Source organism: Microcebus murinus, chromosome 5 (assembly GCF_040939455.1).
Source record: "Microcebus murinus isolate Inina chromosome 5, M.murinus_Inina_mat1.0, whole genome shotgun sequence".
NCBI classification, from domain to species: domain Eukaryota; kingdom Metazoa; phylum Chordata; class Mammalia; order Primates; family Cheirogaleidae; genus Microcebus; species Microcebus murinus.
Window position 1 is genome coordinate 105,439,247 of NC_134108.1, and position 14,174 is coordinate 105,453,420.

Here is a 14,174-nt window from a genome sequence, read left to right on the forward strand (position 1 = left end):
GGCTTTTATCAAAAAGTCCCAAAACAATAGCTGCTAGCATGGATGTGGAGAGAAAAGAATACACTTACACACTGTTGGTGGCACTGCAAACTAGTGCAACCTCTATGGAGAATAGTATGGAGATTCCTCAGAGAACTAAAAGTAGACCTACCATTTGATCCAGCAATCCCACTACTGGGTATATACTCAAAGGAAAAAAAGTCATTTTATCAAAAAGATACTTGTACTTGGGCACTCTCATGTAAGGTATTGCCTGGTAAAACGAGGCATGCACATACGCTAGAACCCAGTAAATCTACTCTTAGCAGGAGACAGGGCAAAATTAAATGATACATTGATTTGGGATACAAACCTGTAAGGCAAACCAAGACAATGATAAACACAAAGTTCAGGATAGTGGTTTCCTTTGGATGAGCAGGGAGAAAACCAGTGAGGGGACTGGTAGTCTTCTTTATCTCAGGCAGGGTGCTAGGAACATGGTTGTTCATCTGATCATGGGTCTTGTAGTATTACATAAATGTTTCATATAGTCTTTTAATGAATGCTATATTTTAAATGTTATAATTTTTAAACATTAATATATTAATAAAATACGAAATGCTATTAGCATTATATTATGACAGGTAGCATCACCAGACATATTTAGCATATTTTCAACTTACGTTGCAACAAATATTCTTCTTTTCATTGTGTCCAAAGATAACCGTGTAGCTTTTTGAAGACTGTCTAGTAATTGATGAGAGAAAAAAGCATAGACCTCTTTACATTCCTGTAATAATAAATCATATTAAATGGTTTTTCAAAAAACCTCTAACATCCCCAAAGCAATGATACAATATTAGAAGTGACAAGTGAAAGGTGAAAAATAACAAATTATACAATTTCACTGATATTGTAGAAATAAATTCAATCCTAAATTACCTGTCTGATTTTTTAGACAAATAAAAATATATGAAAAAATGTGCTTGCATAAACACCCTAGCAAACCAGAAGGACTTATTCAAAAGCCAAAATTCAAAAATAGCTTATTAAAAAATCCTGGTTTTCTCCATACTCAATAACTCCCCCAACAGAAGTGAAGGACTTTGTGTGATGCATTTCTCAATGCTTAAGGGAGTGGGCACAAGGGGATGAATAGTCTCCACCCTCAAGAAGCTCAGCTTGGTGGACACATATATTATAAAATACACAATACCCAAAACACATGGGACGAAACTATGACTCTCTCCATACCCTTTCTTCCCTTGGGAGGACTGGCCAAGCTTACTGGTCAGAGCATAGGCCAGGTATTGGGCCCGGCGGTGAGGGGTCTGGCCCACATCTTGCTTGTAAGGTGAATCATACATCTGGGGCCAGGTTCTGGTCATACTGCCACTCCCTGCTCTAAAACCTTGCCCCTCTGAGACTAGGCAAGTGAGGCAGGTTGAGTTGGGTCAAAAGAGAGAGCTATCAGCAGCCATGAACAAAGAAGAATACAGCTTTTCAGTGTGGCAAGGGGTATGGTTAGGGATGGAGAATTATCAAGCTAAAGCACAGGTATGATATAATCAGATTTCTCTGTTAGACTCTTCTGGCAGCAATATGGGAGATGGGATTTGAGAGACTTGAGGCTACTCAGGAGGTGACTGCACTAATGTGGCTCCAAGCAATTGCCCAGTTGGAGAGGCTCTGATGGTACTCAGTCATGCCCTAAGAACCACAGCCAGTGTCAAACAGGAATGCAACTGGGAGACAAAGACTGCTGAGAGGGAGTATACATCCTCTTCCAGCTGACTCCCACTGGTTGCTAACAGCTGCCTGTGCATGGTACGGAGAAGTCTAAGGCTACAGTCCAGACTCCACCGAAAAGTGTTTCCCAATCACCTGGTGATATCAGCCTTGATCGAGAAGGTGAAAGTAGAACAAATGTGTGCTGTTTATTTCCAAAACTGTATTACAGTGTGTAAAAGTGGGTAAAATAGAGAAAAAAATGAAAAGAAGGTGGGGATTAAAAGAAAACTGACGGGAGAAAGAGAAAGCAGGAATTAGTGAGAATGGGGGAGTAGCATTCAGAGTTCAAATGTGACCAGAAGGTATGGCCTAACAAGGAAAAAGAAGCCTCATGCCTCTTTCTCAACCTTTATTCTCAACACATTTCAACACAATGTGAAATCTGCCCATCCAGGGTTGCTGCTGGGGCAGAGGCCACAGGTCATCCATACAGGTCATCCATCCATCTCCTATTTTAAAAATGCAGATCCCTGGGCCCCAAGTAAGTCAGAATCTAGACTTGCAATATGGATAACTCTACTAAACACAATAACTGAGAACAAAGTTCTCCACTCTCAGTCAAATTGATTGGCACTACAATTCCAGAAGTCACATTTGCTATAGAAGAAGACATTGTCAATCACAGCAGGCGGAGGTAAGTACATAAATTGTAATCAACAGAATCACATCAAAAGTTGGAGATATTGGGGAAAATTGTGAGGACCGTTATATCTTGCCTGATCCTACAGTGTAAAATTAAAAATTTCATTTTATGAATTTTGTTATAAATTACACACAGATTGGTTGTAGACCTGCCTGGGAGAAACACCATTTGGGGTTATGTATAATCCTATGATTCATAATTCTTTGAATTGCATGAAATTGTTCCACAATAAATACCTTTTTAAACTCGTCTTCTTTTTCATTGGTATCGACCTCATTCGCAATATTAGCCTCATAGTCAGTGCTTTCACCATCTTCTGTTTCACTTCCAAAAACAACATGTTTCCGCTGTTCTACTGAAAAAGGATAAAACAAAAATGCAAGATTTGAGTTTTTAAGCATTAGGTTTATTCTGTATGGCCAAATCTTCTTAGGAAGCTTCTTTGTTAAAAGCTCTTACTTTAAAAACTTAAAAAAAATTTTTTTTTTGCATTTTTTCCTATAGGAGTCATCCTTGAATTCAATTTAAATCACCCATCTCAACAGACTCGTCATTCTGCTAAGAAATATGCTCTGTACATATACACTGCCTCAGTATCTAGAATTAAGAAAAAATTTGGGTTCTACCTATTATCTTTCTAAAGTATGTGTCTACCTTTGGAGTTTTCTAACAATTAAATGACGTTTTTGTGGTTTTGACACGTTACTAGTTTAAGTGAAAAACTCTAAGAAGAAAGAAGACAGGCTGTACATACTCATTTTAGGCTCAAAGTTTCTTATCCTCAGCACTCTAGACATTTAGAGCTGGATAATTCTTTGCTGTTGGGTGCTGTCCTATAGATGTTTAGTAGCATCCCTGACCCTGGTCCACTAGAAGCTTAGTAAGTAGCAAACGCCCCATGCTGTGTGACAACTAAAAATGTCTCCAGACATTTTCAAATGTGTCCTGGAAGGCAAAATCCCTCCCCTACTCCCATTGAGAACCACTATTCTAGGCACAGATTTCTCTTTTTCTCTCCCTCTCTCTCTCTCTTCCCCTCCCTCCTCCTCCCCCTTCTTATAATGTCACTTTCATGGGCTCTCTGCTTGACTGGAATGTTCTCCTCTCACTCAAAAAGCCAACTTCCCACAGATTCCCTAGTTTAAATATGTTAGTAATTAGCTAATTGACCTCATCCCTGTTAGGCAGAGCTATCTCTGAGGTCTCTTTCAAAACTCTGGTGGCACATTCTGTGCTAGCAACGCACCCCTGGTGCAGTCAGTGGCTTGCCTTGCACAAAACCAGCCTCACACTGCTTCTCTGAGCAGGTGGTGGTGGCAACAGCAGGTATTTGGGCAAACAGGGATCATGATTGACAGACACATCCCCTCATACTCCATATGATACTAAAAAGTAAAACCTCCAACTACAAACTTCTATCTAATCAGTTTCTATTTGGAACTTGAAAAGAAAACTTTAAAATGAAATAAGTATTTCTCTTCAAATATATCCAAAGATTCAAAATATCTAGGACATAACTTACATCTAGTCTTTCTAGATGTTAAAAGAGGGTGCCAGTGTTATGACAAAAGTAGAATTAGTAAACTAATAGATTTTGTACATTTTTGTTTTTAAATTCTTAGGCAAGATTGTCTTCTGAAAATTTGAGGATAATAGCCCACTGGGTTGGTGGAGTAGGGAAGGGTTCTAGGCTAGAATGTTCATATTTCAAAGACACTTTCAAATTATAAGTGTTACATGCGTGCAGTTTATTCAATACTGCTGTGTATACAGTGGACAAAGTAAATCCTTACCTGAAACATCTAGTCTACTAGATGTTTACAAGTGCCCAACATATGTTAAATGTAGAGATAGTAAAATACCACTTTGTAAATATCTTTTTGCTAAAATTCACAAAAACCACGTCTGTAAACAATTACTCTTTGTACTTGTTCACTGAGTTGAAGGAGGTGGGAGGGAAAAAATTGCAAAATGTGTTTTGTTTGTGCTACTAGAAAATTTCAGCTTATCCATTGCCCTCTATGTTATGTGCATTTCATTTAACTTTGTTGTATTATATATATTGTATATATACCAGACAAATGAGTCTCAATTTTATAATATCTAGTCCCTACATATTAAAGAGGTTGCCTTCCTGGTTAGAGCCGGAACCCATGCTATTAAGTGAAGTTTCCCAAGAATGGAAAAACAAGCACCACATATACTCACCAGCAAATTGGTATTAACTGAGCAGCACCTAAGTGGACACATAGGTACTATAGTAATAGGGTATTGGGCAGGGGGGAGGGGGGAGGGGGGCAGGTATATACATATATAATGAGTGAGATGTGCACCATCTGGGGGATGGTCATGCTGGAGACTCAGACTTGTGGGGAGAGGGGGGAATGGGCATTTATTGAAACCTTAAAATCTGTACCCCCATAATATGCCGAAATAAAATGTATATATATGTGTGTATATATATATATATTTTACAGACATTAAAAAAATAAATAAATAAAGAGGTTGCCAATGTATGACAAAACATATATATATATCTAGGACAGGACAATCTAAGCAAAACCAAAACTCCCATGTTCTTAAACCACAACATAGGAAGCAGAAAGCAAAATACTCATCTACTAGGGAATCTTTTCTTAAAATTCTCTGCCCTTGATAAAGAGGTTTCAAATTTAATAGTTTATCTCTTGGGCTTATTAATATGTATTTACTGGAATTATTAGAACCTATTAGGAGAACAGGAAATCAAGCAAAGTCAAGTTATTTTAACCACTTAAAATAATGCAGGCACCTTGTCATACAGATTTGCCTGAATAGACCTGTAAAGTAAGGACAGTTCTCATATTCCCAGACAAACTGAATGAGGGTGATGAGAGCTTGGGCAGAATCAAAAGTGACCGTGAAGATACAGAGGCTTTTAGGTCATTCTTTAGTTGGGAGTGGGGGTGCTGGATGGTGAGGAAGACACGCTGTAGCGTGATCTTTGCTTCCTTGGGAATGCACTCTTCAACTAGGTACCATTTAGCTGTGCCCAGAGCCCCTGAAACAGTTCTAAGTGGTAATGCATAGCACATTCTATATAGAAAAGGGTCTGGGGAAAAAAAACACAGTCTTAAAACACAGTCTCATCCAAATTACTCTTTCCAGATTAAAGAAAATTGTAGAATTTACTTTTGCCTGGTTTGCTTTTCTAAAAAAGAAAAAAAGAAAGGTGAAATAAATCAAATAGTCAAAGTTACTTGATTAGAATGCTGAACAACAACAACAACAAAATTAGCATAACAGGCCTAAGACTGGTATCCATAGACAGCCCTGCTTTAAAGATGGCTCTTGGTTTGGGAACCAGGATTTCAGAAGGGCTTCCACCATTCTCTGACTGACAGAAAGAGCTCTCTGGGCGTAAGCTGCCTGCACAAACAATGTGGCTTCTGCTGAACACCTGCTTTCCTTCCGGGAGCTTGGAATTTGGTACCTGCCAAACAGGAGGACATACGAGGACAGATCTGTGGACCTTGTGATTCAAACATCATAACAAGTGAGATTACCTGTTTTCCCGGTGTATTTAACTTCATAAATGTTTTCAAATATTAATATAAGTTCTTTGACAGCTTCTTCCACATGCCTACTTTTGTGGTTTAGAATATCAGCCCATTCTTTTGTATATGTCTATTAAATAAAGAAATGACTATTCAATTCCAGATACTTAAAAAACACTGTGAAAATTATTACTATGACTTTAATTTATAAAACTGTAATTAACTTCACTTGAAAAAAAAAACTAGAGATAGTTGCCATTGGTACAATGTTTTAGATCCAAATTTATCAATGGCTAAAAGCATAGCTGCTAAGGCCTAAGCAAAGAATGGGAGAAAGAAGAAAAACCCCAAGTCTCTGGGTTGTGTCTGAACTCAATCAAACATAGAGCTCTGCCTTCACATTCATATGGGTGGGAGGGAAAAGGCTGAAGGAGTAGAAAAATGATGTCAAAAGTTGAAAATGAGACATGGTTTTTAAAAAGGACAATCGAAAGTGTTGCTTTGGCCGGGCGCGGTGGCTCACGGCTGTAATCCTAGCTCTCTGGGAGGCCGAGGCGGGCGGATTGCTCAAGGTCAGGAGTTCAAAACCAGCCTGAGCAAGAGCGAGACCCCGTCTCTACTATAAATGGAAAGAAATTAATTGGCCAACTGATATGTATATAAAAAATTAGCCGGGCATGGTGGCGCATGCCTGTAGTCCCAGCTACTCGGGAGGCTGAGGCAGAAGGATCGCTCGAGCCCAGGAGTGTGAGGTTGCTGTGAGCTAGGCTGACGCCACGGCACTCACTCTAGCCTGGGCAACAAAGCGAGACTCTGTCTCAAAAAAAAAAAAAAAAAAAAAAAGAAAGTGTTGCTTTGAGAGTTAAATGAGATAAGGAGTTTTTGAGCATGGTGTTGTATTGCCAGGCATCAATTTAAGAGTTTTACATGTATTAACTCATTTAATTGAAAAACAAACTGTTGAGATATTTAGCATCATTGTCCCCATTTCACAGAAGAGAAAACCAAGGCTCAGAAAAAAGAAGGAATTTTCCCGGGTCACACAGTAGTTGGAAAGAACTCAGATCTACAACCAATTTTGTCTGATTCTAAAAGCCTGTATTTTGTCTTTCTGAACTTTTCCAATAGTCAGCAAAGGCTTAAAGAAGAAGCTGAGAACCAAAGTCAGAAAGGATAACTGGTTTACAAAACTGAGTAAGTCTTTTGAGATGCCTACAACATCCATGCACTTCAGGAAAGAGAAAAGCAAACAGGAACAGCCAACATGGCTTCAAGAATACAGCTGCAGAGGATCCCAAGTCTGTTCATGCAAACTTCTTTCCTGATAAGCCTTGGGAGGGCCCATATTCCCCATATTCTGCTTAACACGTTCCTTTCTTGACCTTCTCATCTGTATCTGAACCCATTCTCACCTTTTTTCAGTCTCAGGGAAAATGGTGCTCCTGTTCCTACCCGCAGACATTCTCTAATCCAGTCCACCCCACTAACTCTTCTGACCTTGCTCCATTATTCATTCATTTCATCCTTTTTAATTTATGCAACGCAGTGCTAACCTTTGAAACGGCAACAGGGGCTGGGAGCCACTCAAGTCTAGCAAGGAAAATGGGTGTTAAACAAGTAGAGCCTTCCAGCAGGTCATGGCAGATTGGATGCATGTGTTTATAAACACCCCTACTTTGAAATCCCCTAAGAAAGGAACCAGACACTGATAGTTAGATTTGGCAGATTGATCACACACGTTTATCCTGGCATTCCTCTGATATCTCCAGAAACCTCGACAAAATGAAAGAACATATGCACCAGAACAAATGGAAGAATGCCATATAAATTCTTCTATATGTTTCCAATACTATACAATAAAAAGTTAATGGGACTCAACAACTCGTGATGGGACAACTGAATATCCACTTGCAAAAGAATGAAACTGGACCCTTTCCTTGTACCATACAAAGAAATTAACTCAAAATGGATCATAGAACCAAATTTAAGAGCTAAAACTAAAAAAAACTCTTAGAAAAAATATAGGCATAAATCTTCATGACCTTGGAATAGGCAAAGTATTCTTACATACAACACTGAAAGCGGAGAAACAAAAGAAAAATTTAATAAACTAGATTTCATCAAAATCAAAAACTTTTATGCTTTAAAGAACACCATCAAGGCTGAGCACGGTAGCTCAAGCCTGTAATCCTAGCACTCTGGGAGGCTGAGACAGGAGGATTGCTTGAGCTCAGGAGTTCGAGACCAGCCTGAGCAAGAGTGAGACCCCGTCTCTACTAAAAATAGAAAGAAATTAGCCAAAACAACTAAAAATAGAAAAAAATAGCCAGGCACAGTGGTGCGTGCCTGTAGTCCCAGCTACCTGGGAGACTGAGGCAGGAGGATTGCCTGAGCCCAGGAGTTTGAGGTCACTGTGAGCTAGGCTGATGCCACGGCACTCTAGCCCAGGCAAGAGAATAAGACTCTGTCTCAAAAAAAAAAAAAAAAAACACCATCAAGAAAGTGAAAAGGCAACCCACAGAATAAGAGAAAATTTTTGTAAACCATATATCTGATAAGGGACTAGTATCTATTAAAAAAAACTAACAACTCAAAAATATAAAGACAAATACCCCATTTAAAAGTGAGCAAACAATTTTAATAGATGTTTCTGAAGGAACATATATGAAAGGTTAATAAGTACATAAAATGATGTTCAACATTACTAGCCATTAGGGAAATGCAAATCAAAACTATAATCAGATACCACTTCACATACACTAGGATGGTATAATGAACAAGTGTTGGCAAGGACGTAGATAAATTAGAACCCTGGTGGGAATGATACAGCCACTTTGGAAAACAGTCTCAGAGTTCTTCAAAGATTACAACATAGAGTTAACATATGAGCAAAGTCTAAAAGGAGCCAGCTGGCCAAGGAGAAACATAGCTTACAGTCCTGGCCCCAGGACCACAGAATAGAAGGAATGATTTGAAACTAAAAGAAGAAAGCTTTTTAATAATTAATATAATCTATCCACCCTTAGATGCGCCAAGACAAGGAATGCTGCCCTGACTACAAGCAGTCCTGATTCCCAAATATGGTCTGAAACTACTGCTTGGCCCAAATGACCCTTGTCCCCCAAAATTAGGGTGTGATCTGACTTGGCTTCACTATAATGGCCTACCTAATGGTAGGTTTGTAGGGAGGTAGCCCAACTGTTACTAGATCTTAGGTCACTCCAGGGCAAGAGTCTGGGGCACACTGGTTGGCAAAGGTGCTCTTCAGAATTCTGCCTCCTGCATCTTGACTTGCAGTATTGAGACTTAGCACCACCACTGGAGAATTATTATATGATAGGTACAGAATTTCAGTTTGGAATAATGAAAAGGTTTTGTAAACAGATAATGGCGATGGTTACCCAACACTGTGAATATACTTAATGCCAGTGAATTGCACACTTAAAATAGTTGATATGGTAAATTTTATGTTAGTATATTTTACCACAATAAAAAAGTTGCAAGCCAAAAAAAATCAGTGGGCGTGGTGGGGATGATTTTAACACTTAAGAGACATAGAAATCAAGTGTAATACCTGAAACCATCTGTCCCCTAATTCAAACAGACAAACTCTAAAAAGACAGTTTCTACTAAAGATAAATACATTCATAATCTATGACTCAGAAATCTCACTTCTGGGTATATACCCACCAAATTTAGTGCTTGAGTCTACAAAAAAATCATGTATAAGAATGCTCAGTGTACAACCAAAAGCTATAAACTATCCAAATGCCCTCAACATGGTAGATTGGATAAATTGTAATAAATGTATACAATGGAATGCTATACAGCAAGGGACTGAAGAACTAATGCTTCACACAATTACATAGATGAATCACACAACTGTAACATTGAGCAAAAGAAATCAGACATAAAGAATATACACTGTATGATTCCATTTATATGAAATTCAAAATCAGACAAAACTAATATACAGTGATAGAATTCAAATGGTGGTCACTTCTGGGGATATGAGGGAGGTGTTTCCTGGAATGGACCACAGAGGAGTCATTTGGAGTAAAGAAAGTATTCTATATCTTGTTCTTGGAGAGAGTTACAAAGGTGTATCATATGTAAACATTCATTAAATGTTACAAGGATGTATCATATGTAAACATTCATTGCACTTAAGACTTGCACACTTTTCTGTGTATATGCTATACCTTAATTAAAAACAAAACAAAAAGCATGGACCTAAAATGAAAAATAAGCTGAAACTACAGCTTCTATTAGAGCTTTTTTCCCTCATAACCCCCAAAAAATAAAAATAAGACCTTGGATCCCTCATAAGGGTGGGAGGCTAGAACTAAGATCTACCCCATCCTCATCCCCCACATAACATCGGGCAAATCAAAGGCAAAGACCTCTGGGAAAGGGTGGGCTAGAAAAGAAAGGTAGCTATCTTGGTTGAGGCTTGGGGCTGGGGAGAACAAATTCTCCCTTGGGAATTCATAAACACTAGGTTACCCTCACACAGGTTTGGGGCTTGAGTTCACACAGCCTAACATAAAGTTGTCCCAAGTTGGTGAAGCTCCTAGGCACCACATAGGTATGGATAAAAAGAGACAGGTTCTCAACCAAGGTGGTCCAGGATTCCCACAAATGCACATATGTGTGTTTGTTCACAGTCCAACATGTAAAACACATCGAGATTGTTTCTCAAGCCACTCTGAGCAAGAGTTGGCAGAAATAGCAAAGAGCAGAATAGGCTAAAATTACCAGTTTTAAAAAAAACAACAGATTTTCAGAGTAGATTAAAAACAAAATACAGCTAAATATTCTTCATAAGAGAAAAACCTAAAATAAGAGAAGCTACAAAGGTTGAAAATAATAAAATGGAAAAATATACAACTGAAAAATAATAACCTAAAAAAGCTGGTATAATACATTAATATCAAACAAAATGGATAAAAAGTTACTCCATAATGTGAAAAGGAACAAATGCCCAGGAAGATATAACCATCTTAAACTTGAATGCACCAAGAACAGGATATTAAAATGGGTTATTTAGTGTTCTCTCAGTTATAGCCAAGGCCCCAAACTGAGAATAAATAATTTTAAGACCATATACATTATGAAGAAGGCAGTTCTTACCAAAGAAGAGGTAAGGCAGCTTTCAGCCCTCTGCCCAACTTGAGGTTATAGAAGGGAAGCTTGCTCACTCATTAGTAGATTCAGTAGAGATAAGCATGGGGAATCTCCCTCTAGAATTTGGGTGTAGAGGGCTGACCCATGCCTGAGCAGTCCTGAGGTGAGAACCTGGCTAGCTACCCTCACTCCTCACCCCTGCAGGCAAAAAGAGATGTTCTGAGGAGAAGAGGCTGCACTTCCACAGAAAGGGACAAACACACCTGTTTCCCATGGGCCAGACTGGACCCCTGGAAATGGAGCCATCTGTGGTTGTCTTGAAAAGGACACCAGCAAGGTGATCCAAACCAGCAGAATGGGTGCAATGGAAGCACAGCAGGCAGGACAGAACAAAGAGTTCAGTTCAAGACGTAAATTTAGTGCTTTTGAGAAAGACTGTGTTATGTGGCAGGCCTTGAAAATGACTAGACAGGGTTCCTCTCTTCATGCTTTCGAGTCCAAAGAGGATAAATAGGTATCCAAATAATTGCAATGTAATGCAATGCTAAGGAGGTTAGATTTTGTCCTGTAAGGACCAGGTGTCTCTGTCACTGAAGGACTTAAGCTGGAGAGTTTCACAGTCAGATTTGATGGCAATGTGGGTAGATATGTTGGGGCCAAAGATAGAGGCACAGAGACCAGTTAGATCACATCGATTGATAAACTCAAAGTAAGCATTAAGGGCCTGACCTGGAACCTGATAATAGGCATGAAAAGAAGAGGCAACTCCAGCAAAACCTGAGTAAGAGGCAAAACCCAGCTAAGCCTTAAGACTGTCTGGATTTAGGAAACAGAAGTGATGGAAGGAGTCCAGATGAGTCCCCAGGTTTCTGAGTGACTTAGAGGGAAAATATGTTGTAGTTAAAGCCACAAGAAAGATGATATGGCCCTGGTAGTACTCAGAGGAAGAAGAGCCATGAACCAGTGACAGAGCCCCAGGGAACTCCGGCATTAGGTGGAGGACATCAGTTAAGATACCATCTGGGAGGCCGGGCGCTGTGGCTCACGCCTGTAATCCTAGCTCTTGGGAGGCCGAGGCGGGCGGATTGCTCAAGGTCAGGAGTTCAAAACCAGCCTGAGCAAGAGCGAGACCCCGTCTCTACTATTAATAGAAAGAAATTAATTGGCCAACTGATATATATATAAAAAAAAATTAGCCGGACATGGTGGCGCATGCCTGTAGTCCCAGCTACCCGGGAGGCTGAGGCAGAAGGATCACTCGAGCCCAGGAGTTTGAGGTTGCTGTGAGCTAGGCTGACGCCACGGCACTCACTCTAGCCTGGGCAACAAAGCGAGACTCTGTCTCAAAAAAAAAAAAAAAAAAAAAAAAAGATACCATCTGGGGTGCAGCCGTGGGCTTCAATTGTTGAAGCCGTGTAAACTTTTGGAGCAGAAGATATCCAAAAACAGCTACTGACTCAGATTTCTACTGTTAAATTACCAACTCATATTTTAGGTTTATAAACCAGTATTTCTGTGATTATAATTATAATAAATAAATGCATACCTCATTGAGGGTCAGCATATCTTCTACTTTGGTAGCACCAGTTTCAGACAGGGAAATTAACACAGTTTTGGCTATCTCCTTTAGAACTGTATCAATATGCATTTCACACAAGTCATTGATCTACCAACAAAGAAAAAAATGTGAACAAAACTTCTCCTTTATAGCTAGCTTTTCATCTAAAATGTGCTTGGGCTATAAATTAATTTAGCAGGCTGAATCTGGAAACCTGCATCCTGAGCCAAGCATAATTTGGTGAAAATTTTAGGAGTACATTTGCAAAGAAAGCTTGACGTGAAACTAAATTTTTCTTGAGCAGCAACATGTACCATAACCTCATATGTGATATCTTCTGTAATCCTCATTCCAGCACATGAGACATTAACACCCCAAGCTTTCCACCTAAGGATACCAAGGCTCAGAGGAGTAAAGTGAGCTGGGGAGGAACGCAGAGCTAGTAAAATCCAGAGAATCCCACACTCAGGTTTATCTGACTCCAAAGCCTCTGAGTTTGTCTATCACACTCAGCTGCCATGACAGATTAACACATCGATAAAGATATACATGTTCGGCCAGGCGCGGTGGCTCACGCCTGTAATCCTAGCACTCTGGGAGGCCGAGGCGGGCGGATTGCTCAAGGTCAGGAGTTCAAAACCAGCCTGAGCGAGACCCCGTCTCTACCATAAAAATAGAAAGAAATTAATTGGCCAACTAATACATATAATATAAAAAAATCAGCCGGCATGGTGGCTCGTGCCTGTAGTCCCAGCTACTCGGGAGGCTGAGGCAGGAGGATCGCTTGAGCCCAGGAGTCTGAGGTTGCTGTGAGCTAGGCTGACGCCACGGCACTCACTCTAGCCTAGGCAAGAAAGCGAGACTCTGTCTCAAAAAAAAAAAAAAAAAAAAAGATATACATGTTCTATGCAGCAAACATGTCGGAAATGAACAGACGAGTCTCCAATTAGATGATCGCCTCATCTAATTAATATTAGATGCATTAATACTAATTAATATTTAAGCACTCCATTCTGCCATCTTCAACAGTCCCCAATTATCCCATTTTCTAAACTACACTGTGAGGTTGAGCTACCATTTAAATATACCAAAGGCAAGGTGATTCAAGAACCAGACAACCTTAAAGGAAGATCCCAAAGCAGTAAAAGAAACATAAGACATTATTTTTTTTTAATTGATAATCCTGTTAGTGAAAAGTCATACCCTCTAAAAAGCATCCATAGATAATCAAACTATTTCTTACATTCTGAGTATTAATGCATGTAGCCTTTTTTATTTATCGACCATACCTTCTTTAAAAGTTGATTGAACATATCCAAAACTGATTCAACTTCTTGAAAGAAGCTTTCCAGTGTTAAGGATGACCATGTTAATATTGTGAGCCCTTGCCTCAGCACGCATTCCACCTATAGAAAGTAAAAATAGCAGCTTCCACTGTTAACAGGAGCATCTACGTTTATAGAAAAGGCTTTCCTTTATTACCTGCAAAGTTTATAGGTTATATTTTCTTAGCTTTATTTCCCCTCCATTACACCTAATA

The 14,174-nt window shown here is 39.4% G+C and overlaps 1 protein-coding gene across 1 annotated transcript in view; it reads right to left on the reverse strand.

Moving 5' to 3' along the window:
• DNAH8 (dynein axonemal heavy chain 8) overlaps window positions 1-14,174 on the reverse strand; it is a 285,679-nt gene that overhangs the window by 203,992 nt on the left and 67,513 nt on the right. The window contains exons 19-23 of the mRNA XM_076003387.1: window positions 13,924-14,040; window positions 12,623-12,742; window positions 5,947-6,079; window positions 2,650-2,768; window positions 663-769 (exon numbers count right to left, since the gene is read on the reverse strand). Coding sequence (XP_075859502.1) covers window positions 663-769; window positions 2,650-2,768; window positions 5,947-6,079; window positions 12,623-12,742; window positions 13,924-14,040 — 596 coding nt within the window. The remainder of the gene's footprint in view (window positions 1-662; window positions 770-2,649; window positions 2,769-5,946; window positions 6,080-12,622; window positions 12,743-13,923; window positions 14,041-14,174) is intronic.